We start from the raw sequence: 19,469 nt of genomic DNA, 5'->3' as shown, positions 1-19,469 counted from the left end.
CACTACCTTCATTAGTTTAATACCCTAAAGGTCTGTTATGCATAGTTAACTTAACGAAATAAAATAATAACGAAAAGAGAAAGCTGTAATGCATTTCTGGCTAATAACTGTACAAGTAAGGAAGGAGAGAAATCTAGTTATAGATCGATTTTGAAACTTTGTCATACTTCACTACTTGAATCTTATTTCAGAACCCAGTGCAAGCACTGTGATATAAACTGGTACAATAAACTGAGAAATAGTCGTCATTCACTTTCAAAAATATTTATTTGAAATCAATATTTAAAAATATACATTGCACAAAACATTTCAATAAAAGTAAAAAAATAAAAACAATCACAGACAATTCCGCTTAAGACATCTGGTCAAGAAAAAGAAGCGTTCAAATGGTTAAAAAAATCAAAATAAATATAAAGCCTTTGTATAGTCTAGACAAGCCATTCACAATCGGGTGAAAGGGAGACCTGCTGTATGCCTATGGAGTACATTTTTGCTTTTCACATGATTTTCCCACGACCCCTCTCCTTCAGGCAGACTGATACTTAGCCCTCCTTTTTCTATCTCCTGCGCGCCTGTCTGCCACATTTCATCTCGTGCTGCTAATGCCACACTCCACGTCTGAGCGGAAGAAGCAGAGAACAAAACAGCAACATGTATGCCACATGAAATGAGACAAAAGAAAACACAACACCATGTACACTATTCACTTTAAAAGACCTCGAGAAGTCACGCTTTCTGCTCACGCACTCAGAATTTAACATTGCGACAACAGCGCCTGTGATTTAGTTTAAATACTGGACACATGCAGATAAAATTACTTCAGAAGTATATTTCAAAGTTATTTTAGTCAGTATTTGATAATACCACATTTTTAAAAAAATCTGCCGCAATTTGTTTTACTCTGTTAAACCTGCTGCTTAACCTGCTTACATTTTACTAAACAAAGTTGACTTATGTTTTAAAATACTGCTCAACAACTTAACTCTGGAGTTGTGTATTTGAAAAACCATCAGCCTGCCACAGTGCGATTCAAAGGCTGCACAAAGTATACACATATTAGTTCCTAAATGGCTAGCATCTAGCAGTGTATATTAGATGCAACAACTGATTGCAGTATAATTAAAACTTCATTTTGATATTCCTTTGCTACTTAGAACTCTTTAAGCTTTAAATACGGATGTTCTTGCATATGCATATATTTAATTACTTTTCAGGACTAAAATTCAAATCTGATGGCAGGTTAGAGAACAGGGACTGAACCTAATGACTCCTGTACTCTTGAAGCCTAATTCATAAACGGCATCTCAGAGAAATCGTACATTTACTTCGTTAGAATATGTTTTAATACAATTTCTGACAGTCGCGGGGATTTACAAAGAAACCCAAGAGTACAGGTCGATTAAGTCCTAACATGCCTAAAATGTATACATACAAAATTTCTATAAAGAGTTTTCTTCCAATATTCAGCCAGAAATGCATTATGTTTTAGGAATGGCAGGAGAAAGTTTTCCTGTATTTTGTTTGGCTGGGAAACAGCCTACAATGTAAACTTCCAACATGCGTAATTTTGCAACTCTGGACTGGCAGTGCAACTTCTGCCAAACTGTCCTGATGAACGCTGAGACTTTTCTCAAATAGCCCCAAACATCTCTGGTACTCTACTTTTATAAACTAATGGTAAATGCTGCCTTCTTATGCACCAGCTGTGCTGTGGCCTTCTGCAATGTAGAGTTTGCCTCACCAAAATAGTATAAACTGTGTAAATTTTATTAATGGGCAGCAATTATAACTTTATTTCACCTAATTTATTTTATGCATGTTGTACCTGAATCACTTTTAAAATTACAAAGATGATGAGGGTCCAATACATACAATTACTCAAGCAGGTAAGTTGTATTGTATGGGGCTTTAAGGAGCTTTAGTCAGATAAAAGGTGCGTGGAAAAAAGTAGGACATTCATTGGTTTAGGTGGAATAAGGGGCATAAGGTTGAGGGGATACAAATGAGTGAAATCATTATAAAAAATAATACACAAAATTGGAACTGAAAAGCGGAAATTAGAGGCTGTGAAGAGAAGATAATATGAGGAAATGTGGGAAGAGTATGTTATATCTATATATGTTATACAAAGGGTATATGCAGCAGAGCCACGTGGACACTGAAAAGGAAAGAGATCACAGGCAGAGCGAATGGATGCCTCTATGATTCACAATTATGAAGTACTGGGATTATAGTAGGATGAAAGCATAATTTAACCACTATTGTTCACAATTTGGAACAAACAGCTATTCAGTTTCTAAGTACTTGTTTCGGTAGTAACTGCACCTGGGTGAAGGAGGCAAACACATTTCACTTTTTCAAAGTAAAGAAGGCATAAGAACAGTAGGAGCCAATGGGTGCACGTTATAGATGGCAACTGTAACACTAAACTAAAGGTATGTTTGAAAAAATCTTTAGAATACTCCAAATTCTTGTACATGCAACTAGTATATATGTGCTCTCTTAACAGTACCTCTCCACCCAGTAAGCAGATAAGAAAAAACAAATGCCTCAGGTGTTTTTGCCTGATGCCATGGATGACAAAAAAAACTGAATGACGCATAGACAAGAGGAGACCATTCTTCAGAAGGGATGTGCCTAGAAGTTGGGGATGGGCTGTTATTACTGGGGTAGGGCAAGAACTGATTTTACAAGGTTGCATCCGGTTCGCAGTGGCACACTGAAAGAAAAACAAAGAAACAGGATGCATCCAAAGTATAAATAAGTGGTTTTGATTTATTTAAGCATTTCCATTCTTCACCTTTGTGCTGCAATGGAGTGTGGGTAAGTATATGCATAGTTCTCAAGTTTCCTGTGGTACCCAGATGCAAACTGTGCCTCGATGATGAGGCCCACAAACACAGAAATATCTGTGAGGTTATAGCGGCTTCTCTTTAAAAGTAACAGTCTAGTTCGCTGGACTGTTCCTTTTGAGACTTGGCCCAATAGAGTCAACACCAGAGGAAGGTAGCCAGGACTTTCTTTTTCTAGAGATCTGTGCTTTTCAGGGCCTTCTTTCCCAACAGAAAATGTATATATAACATTAAAAAAAATCAAACTGGGCAGGTTGTTTTGAAGGGAGATGCCAAATGCCAGTGATAGCCTTACAATAATGATATAGAGCCCTTTTTTGAAGAACTGAGGTGTGAAATTCATATGCGCACAGAGGAAGAAAATAGACTATAATCTATGAGAAATTAAGTTAACTGAAATCATGAATCTTGTGTCAAAAGAAAGGATGACAAAGGGTTAAGCATGAACAATGAGCTTGTGATTGTTAACAAAATGTTATCATCAAAATCGTGTAATGATTTTTTTTTAAAGAAATTTAACTCAGGTGTATTTATTAGATATACAGTATGGAGGGGCCCAGACATTTTTCCAAGTCTCCAGTTCCACATTTTTCTGACACAATTATGATGAGGCAGTATGCCACCCCACCACTGGATGGTGCCAAAGTTTGAAGCTCAGTACTTAACTTGAGCTAGTGGTTGCTGGTGGGGTCCTGTTTTTAGGGGACCGGCACTTATTTTTCCTCAGCAGATTTGACGGAAAGCAAGAAAGGGAAAAACACACAAAATGGAAAGAAGAGATTAGACAAAAAACCTGTCACAAAGGGAGAAAGCAGAGACTTGCCAGAGTGAGAGAAAATGGGCAGGCAGTGTCTGGGAGTGGAAGAAAGAGGCCTAATATCCAACAGTGCCAGCTGTGAGCTTCTTATCAGAGCTTTGGGCACCAGCACTCATTGTTTTGCTAGTTAGGCACTGCTGATGCTACCTCCTACAGTTAAACATTATTTTCTGAATAGGAGGAGATGCCCTTTGAAGGGAAACCAATGCAGGTCATGATAAGTTTTTTGACCTGGGTCCCAAAAACAATTCTGACGAGCCTGAGGGCCAGACTCAGGCTGGTTGTAGTCTCCGATTACACGACAACCCAACAATAGACTGGGATGCACTTCTAGCAAATAATAGTGATTCACACTGATTCACACATTTCTAGCCACCACCTTTAAAGGTGCATCATGATTTTTAGGAACTTTTTTCAACTCGCCTCTATTTTGAAAAATCAGCTCCACATCTACAATGCAACAGTTGATTTTAAAAACATGCTTCAAATATTGCTCTTGTGGGGAGAAGTGCTGTCTGTGGGCAATGCTTATCGTTATAATATCCCAGTCTGGATACAAATGTTCATATTAAGGGTGTTTATTAACAGGTAATATGCACCTCTTAGGGTATGCAAACGTGACAGGCAGTTTTAACGAGAAAAGAAGAACACTAACCAGTAGAATGTTACTGAACTTAGGTTGCTTAAAAACCAAGAACAAAGATACCAAATGGTAGCACCACAGGAACAAATAAGACAAGTACTCTGTTCCCACCATGATCAACTGATTGGTAGAAAAACTGTATAAAACAATATCTAAGAACAAGGAGTGGTTTAGGAAATTTGCACTGTTATTCAACAAAATGTTTAATAATGAGAGCAGTGTTGGAATTAATGAATAACTAGAGACGTGCTGGACACTCAGTACATTTGATATCTATCCTGTCACGGTAGGACTTGCTACTATGTTCACAAATGAAAGTGATCTCCCAAAACACACCCATGTACTCTGCCAAAAACAGTCGAATTCCTGTTATCAACCAGCATTTAGGATTTTCCCATTTCTTTGAGGGGTTAAACGTGTTTGATTTCTACAATTACTTGATAACATTGGCAATATGTCAATTTTTGGAGCATGGAGCAGATGGAAAGGCAGGGGAGCCTCCTCTATCAATTGTAATCTGTTGCAGAATTTATCCCTACGCACTTGTCTATTATCCTACAGAATCTATGTCACTTTGTACAGTGCCATTTTAATACCCACCTAGGTGGTAAAGCAATTATGAGAATTAAGAGATAAGACCAGATTATCTAAATGATGGGTCTGAAGAGGAAAAACGGTAGAAACACGCAGTGGCTCTTACTTGTAACAGTACAGCCACTGAAAGGTTCATTTTGCATACACATGAAGAATCTGTTGGGTGTCCTTAATGAGATGGTGATGGTAGAACACACATACTATCAGGTCATACATAGTCTGTGAATACCTCCGCAGTTAGACCACTGGTGAAATGAAGAAACAAGGATGAAAAATGCTGCCCCAGACAATCATGCACTGTCTTCAATATGTGATGTTTCCATATTTAAACTATTACTTATTTACAGACATTATCTATTTTTTTGTCTAAAGCATTAGAATCTGTGTTCAGTTGCAGCTTCAACACAATGCAATTTTCTAACTGTCTCATGGTGCATGTGCAGGGCATTCAAACCATGCGCCATCATCTCAATTCTAGATGTCTGCTGGGAGAAAAGTTATTTCGGTCATTTGGAAGTCACTGCTTTATTAATGCAGACTGTATTGTTTAATCAGCAATCAAAGGTAATATTTTGTTGTAGTCAACATGTGCTTCCAATTGTCAACACCATGTGTTCCAATTTAAACACCTCTGACTTTCCATTTGTGCCATTTGACGAACGTATGAGAAAGTTCTGGGGACTCTGATGCACTCCGCAGTATTTGTGGTTTTAAGGGAAATCTTCAACCTCTAGTAGATCAAAAGAGATACAAGGAGGGAGCCACTGCCTCTGTTCTGCTCAACAGATTTCTATTGATAAAATGTTCTGTGTGGCATCAAACATTTGAGGCTTAGACACAAGATGTTTCGACATTCACACATTTGTGTACTGGTTGCAGACGTAAATAATTGAAAACAGAGGTGCACTGGGCGCCTTATCTGGAATCCTTCTGTTTCTAGCCTCTGTTCAGAGGAAGCTAAGAACTGAAATGAAGACCAGAGAAAGAAGGGATAAGATCAGCAAATCCTACCAGATGTTGTGTACCCTGTGCTCTGATGAGTGGACCGAGGACTTTTTAATTCCTTTATCCTCTCATTTAATAAAACAGTATGTTTTTTTTTGTCATTTAGGGCACCGTCCCTGGTATTCGCATCGAGCTGACTTGTCTCTTAGAAAAAGGGAGCAAAACACACACCCTGAAATGTAGCCTTCAGTGAGCAGATTTATGAATTGTGTCAATAAGCCTCAGATGTAGCCTGATGGCTCAGGGAGACTTCTAGGCACAGAAAAGTTAGAGAAAGTGTTAAAGAGCAACCTAATTAAACATAATAGCACAGCCCTGTGTGAATTTCAAGCGTTTTGGCCTATCATATTAATGACTATTAAACCTGAAAACAATCAGCTCTTTCTGCTGAAGGTAATTAGGCAGATCCAATGCTCAATCTGCACTGGTATTGGTATGTGGTGGGCACCAAAACTCATTTTTGGGCAATTACTTATTTTTCATCATCAGATTTGAACCAAACCAAATGGCAGAAAATGGACAAAGATGAAAGATTAAATATGGATGAAGAGAAATATAGGAAAACAGTGACAAAGGTAGGGTAAGGCTGAAAATGAACCTGTAAGAGTGAGATAGACAGACAAGAGGAGTAGCGCAATAAGGATGAGTCAAGGAGGATTGTAATTTGGCAAAGTTGGTGGTGGGATCCAAAGAAAAACTTAGGGGATTTGCCCTCAACTTTTTCAGTTTTTTTTTAGAAATTCAGTGCTATTAAGAACCCTAGGGATGACACACTAAGGTGTGTCCTCACTCCCTTCCCATATTCCCATCCAGGAGGGTTCCTGGAGGAAAACAGAGCAAGAACATAAGATGCCATTGACACCAAAGTCGTTTTCTGGCTTGGGTTAGCATTGTGCTGGCATGCAATGTTTTAGGGCCTCATTATGAGTTAGACGGACAGGAAGACCCGTCCGCTGAACTTCTGACGGGGATGTTGCCGCCTTACTGGCAACCTCACCGCCGGTCCTATTACTATTTTCTCATTGGGTTGATGGGCAGAAACCAAGGTTTCTGCCTGTCAGCCCACCGGGAAAGTGGCAGCATCATTGTCGAGCCGGCGGCAATGCTGCTACCCGCAGACAGTGCACATTACGAGGGTGCTGGGCAGGGGGACCCCCTGTGGCTCCCCTGCACCTGTTCTCCACAAGGCTTTTCATGGCAATGATACCGCCATGAAAAGGCTGGCAAAGAACCAGGTAGTAATCAGCAGGGCAGCACTGACTTCAGTGCCACTCTAGGGGATTACAACTGCACCACCGTCAGCCCGTCAGGAACATTGTTCCTGGCAGAGACACTGGTTGTTTGGGGCTCCAACCGCCAAACTCTTAATTTGGTGGTCAGACCGCCAAACCAACGGCGGACATGACTGCCACTGCAAGTCTGGTGGCCTGTTGACCACCAGACTTGTAATGAGGCCCTTAGTCTTGCTTTCAATGAAAGTGGTGGAGGCACTCTACCCTAGACAGGCCTTGACATTTTTCTCAATAGCGGTAGACCTGTCCATCCTGAAGTCTCATATTTAAAATACTGTGTTTTAGTATTTTTGGAACTCTGCACTATCAGTCTATCTCAATGTTATGAAATCATGGATCCAATGGTTCAGCGAGATCAGCTGTAGGGAGATTACAATAATCTTCTATGAATGGAGAGCAAATTTGCACTAATTGACCAGTGAAAATGATATCTGTAGTTAGGGTGGTGGGAAAAATCAACATTCTCACTATATGGGAAAATTGAATGTTTTCTACAGTTCTTTGGTGAAAACGTTTTTTTACTGGCTGCTTTAAACAAACGGTGCAAATTTACACTGCACCAGTGCAAAGTTAACTGTTCTAAGCTCCTGTACCTTGCTCACTTTTCTAGTCTTTTCCAGAGTTCCTTGAATTTGCACAACAGTACTAACAATGTTCAGAATAGTCATGCCTTATTGCTCCACAGTAAATACATTTCTGCTTTGATTTGTCCTTGGAAACTCCAATGATCTGAAAAGTAGCAAAGGGAACAAGACACAATAGGCAGATGAGAGGTTCGGGCTGGGCACTTAAAAGACTTGTTTGAATGAATCCCTGGTATTTGCTCCCTTACAGCGAATAGTAACAAATGCTGCTGCTGCCTATCAAAAGAACAGAATGACATTTGGGAACCCAAAAGCAAAGACAGGATCCTGCATAAATTTGCAATTTTAAATTCATGACAATGATAAGTATATCTTAATTCACACTGCAGCCTGCACCATGTGGAATGTTTATGCATTACCATGTTTGTGACAGGGAAAAATAATATTCCAAGGCCACAGCAAGGCCAATAACGAGATTCCATTTATACTCTTCCTTTATAGCAAGAAGGCACTGAAACTCATCCAGATACACACACAACTCAAACTACATAGCAGGGTGTGTGGATGCAATAAGAGTAATCGATAAATCACACAATATCCCCAGAAAGGTAGAAAAACATAGTAAAAAACATTATATACCCATGCCACCTATACCACTGTTTTCAGATATCACAATTGATTTTGATTCTAGATCATTGCGGGAGGTGTAAAATCTAACACAGCAAATCCAAAATGTTAATTTACAATCATTCAGGTTACAACGAACCAACTATCTAGCATCTTATTGAGCACACTGAGCTATCTAAATGATTTCTTGTGATGAATCTAAAGAACACAACTTGCTATCCCTAGAGGAGAAGAGCAAACTGGGCTTGGGATTCAGAAAATGAAAACGCAAAATTGGGTACTAAACTGGATATAATAATTATAACAACACAAACACATAGCTATAACCCCCCCCCTTTGGTAGACTGTAGGCTGCCGGAAACCAGGCCGGAATTGAAGTATGGCTGTGTGACGCTTATCTTCAGAAACAAATCAAGATGAGGTAGATGTTATCGCTCTGTAGAAGGTGCAACATGTATGTGTCATGGCTCACACACACAATGCACAGAGCATGCTACAGCAGCATCCTGCAGAAGCAGAACCAGCCAGTTATTTAAATTTCAACTTTGCTTTTCTAACCTAATTTTTCAGTGAAAAGGGAACAAAATGGCTGCCAATGATCTTAGCTGCTCCAATCATTTCACCTCTAGGTAACCAAGTGCACAACAACTAGACAAATCCACTCCACATGCCAACTGTATCCGGCACAAAAGCACACAGGCGCTTTAGCACCCAGTAGGACTGTCGCTACTAAAACAGCTACAATCACATACGGACAAAATAATTTAAAAATATTCTCTTTTACCCAACTATAAAACCTGTAATATTCATACTTTGAAATACAGCAGTGCTTCTCCCTGAATAGTTCCACACACTTAAAATCATATCTAATCCAGCCCTCTGCAGTGACCGGATACATGTTCAAATAAATTAACACAAGATTGGAGATGACAGCATTGTGGGCAACAAAACGACGTCTGCGATGAAACACCCTGCTTATTGACCCTTCACTGAGAGAAACCAGTTTTACTTTTTGTATGTAATTTCAGAACTACCTTATCGACTATTACTGTCTGTAATGCATTTACGGATCTACAAATCTGATGATGCCTACCTCTTGAGCATGGTATTAAATTTTTTTGACAGGGCAATCAAGGTTTGTTGAAATAAAGTGAAGTAACACAGTAACAGGGAAGATTGTAAGCACACTAAACCTCTTAAATGTTTTACATCTTTCTGGTGTTGCCTAGAAACATAAAAAAAACCAAGGAGTATATCCTTCACAGATTCGCTTGCCCGTCATCTCCAGTTCCAAGTTTTTGTTCCTAACTCAAAGTCTTCAACTGAGTCTCGCGGGAAGGCCTATTTGAAAATGAATACCTTTTAAAACATAAACAGATCTTGTACGAATCCCAGAGCCGGCTATGGATAGCGATTATAATAAAGCCTGGGGGCACGTTGTTTCGTCTGAGACCGGTGGGCGTGGGTGGGCTTTCATGACCGCTCAGCTCCGTTGTAAAAACCTGTAAATGGCGCTTCCGGCACCGAGGGCCCATCTGCGCCCGCGTCCATCTGCCTAGACGTGACTGGCACAGTGGTTCGAGGCACTCAGTGGTCGCCGCTGTCTGAAAGGGACGAACCACAGGATCTTCCAGCGAGTACCAAACACTTCTGAGAAGGTCTGCTGCCACGGCTTCCGGGCCCTAGATCTGGAGAAGACAGCATCGTTAGTGAGACAGCGCGGCCCCGGGGTGTCCATCACTCAATGAAAACAATGCAGACGTACTGGGGAGCCATGGGCGGGCTTCCACGAATCAGGTCCCTGGCATTACAACCAGCGCTTTTCTTTCAATGCGGCCGGCAAATTGAAACTTATACGGGTCGCACAACAGGTACATGCACCGGCACTCAGCAGAGGACTGTAACGTGCACGTATTTATTGTAATTGTATTTATATAGCGCTTACTACTCCTGACGAGGCACCGAAGCGCTTTAAACACTCTGACAGTTCATTGAAAGGAGAACCCGGCCCAGAAGGAGGTTGAGTCGCGAGACCTCAGCCGCCATAGGGGTATATGTTGTGTTACTGTCTACACATGGCCAGGATTTAGACTCCAAGGAGCGCCGAGGCCCAGCTAGATCTTCGCTCTCTATGTAATAAGAATGCATACAGAGGCCTACCAACATTTACAGGTGCCCCACCCCCCAAGTACTTCACTCTTCATTTAAAAGCTGCAGTGGTGGTGGCAGAACATCTTTCACTATTGGAAAGAGAAAGCCGCATTTTAAAAGGTACTGTCTTGGTCTGTCCCAACCAATGGTGAGCGTATTTCAGTTTAGTGTAAAACATTCTGTGAGATTCAGTGGATTTACGCAGAGTAGTTCTGCATATAGCACTATTTTCTCAATGCAAAAATGGCCACTCGCATTCCAAAGTGGATTCGAGGGTGCATTTTGCGCTAAGAAAATGGCGCTATATGAAACAGAACAAACAACAGCACGAACAACCACTTGGCCTTGCTAAATGTGCTTTTGCTGTAGAATTTTATCTACCAAATTACTCCAAAATACACCAGCGGACATAATCGTGTTATTATCCATAATTCCGCATCAGTGAGTAAAGCGGAATTAAAATTCCTGATTACTCTGCGTAATTTAAATTCTGCCCAGGACTACTCCTATCGTCATTTAATGACAATAAACGTGAAGTACTTACATTTGCCATTAAAAAGACTCCATGCCAAATTCACAAACATAACTTAAACTTATGAATATGTTTACCACTTTTCGGTTTTCACAAAATCTGAGTGTCTAATTACTAGTTAATGAGAAAAACGCCCACCACACATGGCCAACCACTGGTACTGGTACAATTTCCCACAAAAACACGGACGTATGCAATTAAAAAATAAAACCCCATAGGTATTAATGTTGAATTCAATCAAATTATTTAAAATGTAAAACATTTAAATATATATAAGTTAATGTTAATAGATAAAAAACAGTTCACATTTATTATTGAATTATAAAATATTTTAATAACCCATTTTAAATTGAAAATTATTGCAACAGAACAAATAATTAAGATTTAATATATTTCCTTTTAAGTTTGAATTAAAAAATAACTTGACAGTGCTTTAGCATGTTTTATTTTGTTCTACATATAAAAATATTTTAAATGAATTTATATTAACAGTTGACATAAAACTTTTAAATATTTATTTTCAAGTTAAACAGTTTTATGTATCCCCACACTTTACCATGCAGAGATCTCAGCCCTGAAAGCAGAATCTCTCTCAAGTAAAGCACATAGAGCATTTTAAAAATGTACTTAACATGAAAATCAATATTAAAACTATTTGTAGATTAAATATTAGTGTGAATTTATTTTATATGTAGAATACAAAAGCAACAGCACTAATAACCTATTTTGAAATAATTAACATAATTAGCTATAAATGTTTTTCCAAAGTTGAAATAAAAAAATAAACTCCCATCTGAAGAAAAACATACATTTTTAACATGCATTAATAATTATTCAAAGTGATGCATCAACTTCATAAAAATTAGGCTACATTTTAATAACAATGATTTCATTATTTTTTCATTTTAAAAGAGGGTATTCAAATATTTTATGAATAAATAATACATATGTTCTATTTTTATATATTTTAAACATTAAATTAATGTATATATTTTTTTATTTTTAACTATTTAAAATAATTTCATTTACCATTATTCCCCATGGCATTTTATTTTAATTCCCTACCTCCATTATTTTCTATGGGAGGGTGACGTATTACTACTGAGTGGCCATGTGTGGTGCTGGGTTTACTACATTTTTCTTTTTATAGGAGTAACTTAAAATCGGACACATTGACTATCCAAAGTAGTAAACTTAACCAAAAGTTCAAGTTACCTTTGCAATTCAGGTCCTCAATGTGTACCATTTACTTACTTGGCATTTAGAGTAAGCTGCCATAAACTGGTAAGGACCCTGTTCCATTATCCCTGTGCTGTCAATATTCCATTTAAAAGGTGTCAACCACCAGTTTTTGGTTGGATCTGCTGTTGGAAACCCTTGGCCCATGACCCTGTGTGCCACATGGCTCTTGAGTCACAGTGGCAGATGCCCTGCTCTACCCAGGGTGGAATATCCACCACTGATGTTTTCCACCTAGGACCAGTGTGTGAGGCCAGGCTAGGGAAAATATGAACTTGTCCATGATAAACCACGAGAAAACTCTCTGGATGCCATGGATATTTATTTTCTGCTTTCCAGGAACAACCCCCCACTTTGGATGGGTGATTGTTTCTGAAATGCAAAGAAGAATGCAGAGGAGACCGCAACAACATGGTGCCATTCTCAGCATTCAGCTTTGCCAGAAGTGTATCTGCCACAGTGGAAGGTGCACTTTTGGAAAAGGAACAGGTGGCAAGCATAGATAGATCTCTGTATTTGACTGGCAATTCCCTGAGGTAGGGAGCAAAAGGTATGGCTGACAAGAGCACTCTAAATGAGTCCATTCTCCATTTTAACTGACCTGTCCTATTACTTACCACCTCTTTTTGCCCCTTGCACTCCCAATGAAAAACTCACACCTTTGCACTTTTACGCAGCAAGACAGACAATTTCTGCAGATACTCACATTCCTTCACAGCAGTTTGACATTTTTTCTATCGTTGTGGTATCCTGCAACGGAGACAAAACAAAATATCTTCATCAGAAAGATTGATGCTTTGTCAGTAAATCAGTGAAGAATGTCATTTTTTTTTTTAGTTCTCACTGTTGCCCAAGACCAACTGTCTCCAGTACAAAAAATAGAGTGGGCATTGTATTAGCCTCTTGCTCAGGACAAGCCTTATGGTCTATTTCAGTTAGTTGTGCCCAACTGGTTGGCTTTCCTCCTGACTCTTGTGCTTGCACCATCCCTTGAATATTCCTTCCTTACCGTTCTTCCACTGCTAACAATGTAGCTTTTTTAACCATTCACATGTCAGCACTCCACAGAAGCACATAGCTTTCCTCCATCCCATCAGCTCTCCCAATATGCTCACCACCAACCACGTTTATTCGTTTTTCTGTCATTATTCACTGCTCCTGCTTTATTTTTTTCATTAAAAAAAAAATAATAATAATTGAGGGAGGACACACCAGCATCGCATTGCTCCTGTTCCGCTTGCTTCCTTGCTCATCATTGCACCCCACAAGCTTTATTTTTATTGTGCATATCACACTGCTACGAGAATTCACTTGCTGTCACGCATACATTGCTCTCTCCTCTGCTTGCATCTGCTTGTTCCCTCAAACCCTGCTCCTCCCTTCCATATGCGCTCATTCGTTGCTCCCTCACCCCTCAACGATGTCTTTCATTCTTTGAATGATAAGTTATATACGTAAAAACAAAAAGGCACAATGGCTGCTAGTGCATCAAGATGTATGCACTTGTGATGTTATGTTATGATGCATGCACACACTTGTGGCCTCATTGGAATGGTGTTTGTCTCAGAAAACCCCATACAAGATGGCCGCCCTTTCGTGTGCATACATCATTGCTCTACATTGGCTATGTTGGAACATGTTCTCAGACAAAAGGCACTCCAAAATGGCATTCATTGTATGTGTGTGCATCATGATGCACAGATATTTGTAAAGTTTTTTAAAAACGTTTTAACAAGCATTGAGAAAACTAACAGCTTGGCAGTCATATTAAATATACCAACTTGTTCTGCCAGTGTTGGTTAGCAACGATGCTGCAAGTTCCTTTTATTTTGGAGGGGCAATCACAGAGCAAGAAATCCTGGACATCAACACGTTTTAAACGCTTTAGCACCAGTCGACCATCTTCATTTGTTTGCAGAAGCTAAGATACCCATTCTTCTGAGGCAGACAGGGAATGCAACCCGAAGGAATCACATAAAGCGCCATGCAGGTTAACAAAACAACGTTTTCGTACAGATTGGTATCTATTAAACTGATTTACATTTGGGCTGGTGATAGAAAATTCTCTGATTTCACGAAGAACAGCTAAATCTGAAAGCCAAATGCTGGAATTACATGCACCATGCAATGCTTTCGGTGGAGATTCTCATCCTTTTTATCCTCAAATCAGAAGATTTTATGTATCCAACCAAGTCTAAATTAAGTCCTAATCCATTATGCACTACGAATCGGAAGGTAGTACCACCTTGTCCGAGAAAAACATTTTGGATTAGCAGTTTATAAAGCGCAGACGTCAACTAATGCACAAAAGTCCTGAGATGCCCTGGGCTTATCACCGAGTGCACCCTGGCTCACCACATCCTCACCCTTCACTGAAGGCATCTGCAAGCAGTATTGTGACCACAGGGCCATAACTGAGATAGGGGAACGCGGAACCCAGGAACTGTGATACATCCTAAATGTCTGGTGGCATGTCAGTGGTAGGCAATAGGCATTGTTGCCGCTGACCTCTCCCCCCAGGGCACTGGTAATAGTTTCCTGTAAGATGACGGCAATTCAGAAGGGTTCATGTAACTTTCTTTTTCGTATGATGTTAGCAACTAAACTGTAGGTTTCTGCCTGCCTTTATATTTAGATTTTGGTACAGTAAATTTAGTAACATTCCCTTTTTTGCATGCTTATATTTGACATAGAAAGTATATCCTAATGACATTATGGTCTAAGGGAGAGTGTTCACACAAGGCAACATACGCATTTTACAGGCAGCTAACTTGAGATGTTTATCCACAGAAACCAATAACGGTGACATATCACATAAAAACAACATCTCAATAAAGTGTTGCATTTTTTGGTAAAGTATTTCAAAATGTCAGCTTCAAACCCTACCTTAAAAGTATGGTATGACGTTGTGCATCATCCTTATTTGATGTAAGGTAGCTGGATCATTATTGAGCACAATTCAAAAGTACTACTAACATCTGAATAATCCAGTTACAAAACATTGGTGAAAAGTTATGGCCATAGGAACATGAAGAGATCTGAAGCACGTTTTAAAATATCATGAACTTTACAAGCAATTGAAGGACACCTTCAGGGAATCTGTGACAGCCACAGAGTCCCAGTATTATTTCTGGAATTATTCCTGAATTTACACACAAAGCCATTTATACCTGTGCAAATTCAACAGGTGTTCGTTTTTCTTTTCTTTCTCACAAAGAATATTTTTGCCTTTATCAATAAACTTTCACCAAAACCAATGTAGTGGATGTTCACTCATTCTCCCACCCTGAAAACTCATTACTCCTACCTTTGACTGAAGATAATCTGCAATTATTTCTATGATGGGAAACAACACGCAAAAGGTTTGTGAATACCCAAAAATGTCTGTCTGTAACTGCTCAATAACTTTTACCGGTGCCTCTGCCATCTGAAACTTGCTTACAGATAAAGGGCCTGATTCCGAGACCGACGGTCCTAGGATTGCCATTCCCGTGGTGGCGGTCGCACCGGTCCGATCGCCACATTACAACCTTGGCAGGTGGACCCACCTACAGACCGCCGTCCCCACCAGGTTCATAGATCCTGACAGGGTGACAGCGGTTGGGCTTGCAACCAGCTGTGGCGGCGCTGAACTCAGCACCATCTGGCTGATTACAACCCCACTTTCTGCCAGCCATTTCATGGAGGGGACCCTGCCATGAATGCCGGAATGTGCAGTGCGCCACTGCAATGCCGGAATGCGTACTGCAGACAGTGGGCATTCCGAGGGTGCTGGAGTGTTATGACATTGGCCTCAGTTCCCTTAAAGGAGCAGAGGCCAAAATCCTAACACTGTTCCCGCCGGTCAGCCCAGAGGGAACGCGTATTGAAATGTTCCCACCAGTCAGCCCGGCGGAAACACGTATTACAATGTTCCCGCCAGTCAGCCCGGCGGAAACATTTTAATACGCCTGGAGGTAGGCGTCACCACCATGGTGGTGGCGTCCCCACCACCCATGAATTTGGCGATCCCATGGTGGGACCGCCAATCTCCTAATGAGGCCCAAAGTTACCCCATCCAGGTGTAAATTTGAATATGCGTAAAGTTATTTACAACAGCAAATTCACTTTTGGGAATCACAAATATGAATTTTCAACAGTAAATTTTGCTACTATCACACTTAAATCAGCTGTATATGGGCAATTACCTTTTTTAACTGAGATTTAGTATATCAGCAAAATGTTACATAGATGAACTACAGCTTTTTTCTATGAACAAGAGCTGTAAAACATGATCTTTAAGAAACAAAACCCAGAGTGATCGAAAATTGAAAACAAAACAGAAAGAAGACATATGCTCTATTTTTACTTTGAATGTTTGGTACCTTTAAAAAGTATAACATGAAGATCTTTGTTCTTCAAAATGTTGCCGCAAAAGGCTTAACAGGCCATGCACAAAAATAATAACAATTAAAATAAAAATTACATTTTATTGGATGTTCTCTCTCAACCATATTGTGATCTCATTATCCTATGCTCCTTAGCAGATGACACGATAAATAGAGTAACTTTACTAAGGCCCACCAAGAAAATCTGAAAGACAGAGGTGGAGCGAGACTTGTGGTGCCATCAGGGCTCAGGATATGAGTCATTAGGCAGCAATTAGCTTACTTAGAAGGCCCCATTATTTAACCAACATTTACTATTTTCCTATTAAACAACTGAATTTCAATAACTATATACACTATCTGAACACTATTTAATATCTATTCAACCTAATACTCATCTCTCAGTGTAGAGATACTCACAGCACAAAACGTTTTAATTTGCTTAGTGTCAAATAAACTATTAGGAACTGTGAATTTTGTGTTTTTCCACAATCAATCATGAGGAGACCCTGATTCTACAGTAGGGTTATTTAGGAGGAGTGATACGATCATTAAGACCAACAATTATAGAGCTAGGTGTCTCAATACTTTCAACTCTAACAAAGTAAAGCATTTGTTGCAAGCCAATCATCTGTGTTTTTCAGCAATGACTGAGAAGTTGGGAGAGGGATACTGAAAATAGCAAAGAGTCTATAGACTAACAGATAAAAGTAACCTTACGCCACACTTATGCCATGGGTTTTCCCCTTCTGAACTTGTGGCTACATTCCATAGTGAACGAGAACAAGAAAGGAGAAGAAGGGCAACACTGGTAGTTTAAGCAGTGGAAAAGAGATTTTCCAGAACATCCTAGAAAAACTTTCCATCACTCTGGCAGGAAGCCATTAGAGCACTATAACACAATGGGAACAGGCATACATTATTTCGGGTAATTCTAAGGCCAGAAATCTGTCCACATTTATCCAAGATGGACATAATCTTCTTCAAATGTAATTTTGGGTCGCGGATCAATCACATCATGTCATTCGTACTTAGGGAAATAATGAGATGAAAGCCAGATAATCTCTTGCCGTTTATCACCACCTTATTGTCTAAATCTGCATGCTAGAGGCTCTACGGACAGCACAAATAAAACAGGAGATGGGGCAACTTTGCCTTATGCCTCTTTCAAAGATCCACTGAGCAGAGTAAACATCGCCAGCATTGATCCTGGCAATGGACGATAAATATCGCAGCCATAACCAACTCGCTACTACAGGACCAAACCCCATCTTTTTCAATAATGCTAATATATATGATCATCATAATGAATCAACTGCTTTCTTGACATTAAGGGCTGATACCACTACCAATGACTCATAAGACAAAATAGAGGCTATACCATGAAAAAGCCTCCAAACTTTAGAGATGTACAATGGCCAGTGTACCAGAGAAGTCATAACTTGCAAGATCCTGCTTGACAATCTTGATTTCAGAGGAGAGGGGCTTATAATACGTGGCCCACAACGTAAACCTTCCAGATTTCGGAAGAATCACCACCACATTCTCTTTCATCATAAAACTGTTAAGGCAGGCCGTCTGAACATGATGTCTTACTCCTCTCCATACATTTTGTGGAAATTTTTAACCTAGTGTGTGAGAGGGCCTCTTTTTGACATGGTTATCTCCCCACTTTTTGCCTGATGTTGATGTGTTCTAGGAAATGTAGTGCCCAGGGCCCCTGCTAACCAGGTTCCCTGGGCCAGAGCTCTTTCCCTAAATCTGTTGTGATGCACGATTGGATTCACCCTTAACTACCACTATAAGTCCCTAGTAAGTGGGTACCTATGTACCCATGGCAGTGGGTATTAGGGGTAGCCCAGAGGGCAGCCACACTGATTGTGCCACCGTCTAGGGCCATGCATCCAGATGCACCCAGCACTGCCATTGCAGGCTGAGTGTTCTGGTGCAAAACTAAAACTCAACCTCAACATGGCACACTGTCTGTGTGCCCTGTCCACCATAGACTGCATTTACTATGGGTAAGACACCCCTCTGGCAGGCCTCATAGCCCTAACGCATGGTGCTCCATGTTATATGTGGGGGCATAGCTGCATGAGCAATATGCCCCCACTGTGTCCTTGCCAAACCTGGGACATAGTGAGTGAATAGAGCAGCCATTTTAATACATGTGCTGAGCCCTGGGTTGTTTGGTATCAAACAACTCAGAATGATAAATCCAAACTAGTGCAACCTTGTATTTATCCCTAAATATACCCAGGGGCCACCTTAGAGGTGCCCCCTACGAAAGCTAACTATCCTGGCATGGTTGCTGACTGGTCTTATCCAGCTGCCACCTCCAGACAGCCAATATACAAACCTTGGGGGAGAGGCCTGCCCCTCCGGTTTGTAAGACAACGCCCTTCCTGGGTGGAGAAGCTAACACCTCCTTCCGCAGGAAGGTGCACTGTCCTGGCGGTGAGATTCTAAGGGCTTACTGCCTTTGAAAGTCGACCCCCAAACCTGCTGCTAGCCACAGATGACATTCCCACTTTTGGCAGGAGCAAAGGCGGGAAACCTAACAAAGGGTAGGAGGAGTGGCCTCACCTGGCATGCACCACCCCTAAGGTGTTGCCTGCAAGGTGGACCCTCAAATTCAGTTTCCTTCCTCTTGAAATTGAGGAAAATAGCCAATTAGGTTAGGGCAGTGACCCGTCCCACAGGAAGTGGTCACTATAGTGCGTGTAGCCAACACTTACCTTAGGCATTTGCCCCATTGGACACTAC

The 19,469-nt window shown here is 40.4% G+C and overlaps 1 protein-coding gene across 1 annotated transcript in view; it reads right to left on the bottom strand.

The window, feature by feature from the left end:
• Window positions 1–248: 248 nt before the first annotated feature.
• ZDHHC21 (zinc finger DHHC-type palmitoyltransferase 21) overlaps window positions 249–19,469 on the bottom strand; it is a 177,582-nt gene continuing 158,361 nt past the window's right edge. The window contains exons 7-8 of the mRNA XM_069238846.1: window positions 13,043–13,086; window positions 249–10,102 (exon numbers count right to left, since the gene is read on the bottom strand). Of these exons, the coding sequence (XP_069094947.1) occupies window positions 9,970–10,102; window positions 13,043–13,086 (177 nt within the window). The 3' untranslated portion in view covers window positions 249–9,969. The remainder of the gene's footprint in view (window positions 10,103–13,042; window positions 13,087–19,469) is intronic.

The sequence above is a fragment of the Pleurodeles waltl genome, chromosome 1_2 (genome assembly GCF_031143425.1).
Source record: "Pleurodeles waltl isolate 20211129_DDA chromosome 1_2, aPleWal1.hap1.20221129, whole genome shotgun sequence".
In the NCBI taxonomy this organism is placed as follows: Eukaryota; Metazoa; Chordata; class Amphibia; order Caudata; family Salamandridae; genus Pleurodeles; species Pleurodeles waltl.
This window is presented reverse-complemented; position numbering and strand designations above follow the sequence as displayed.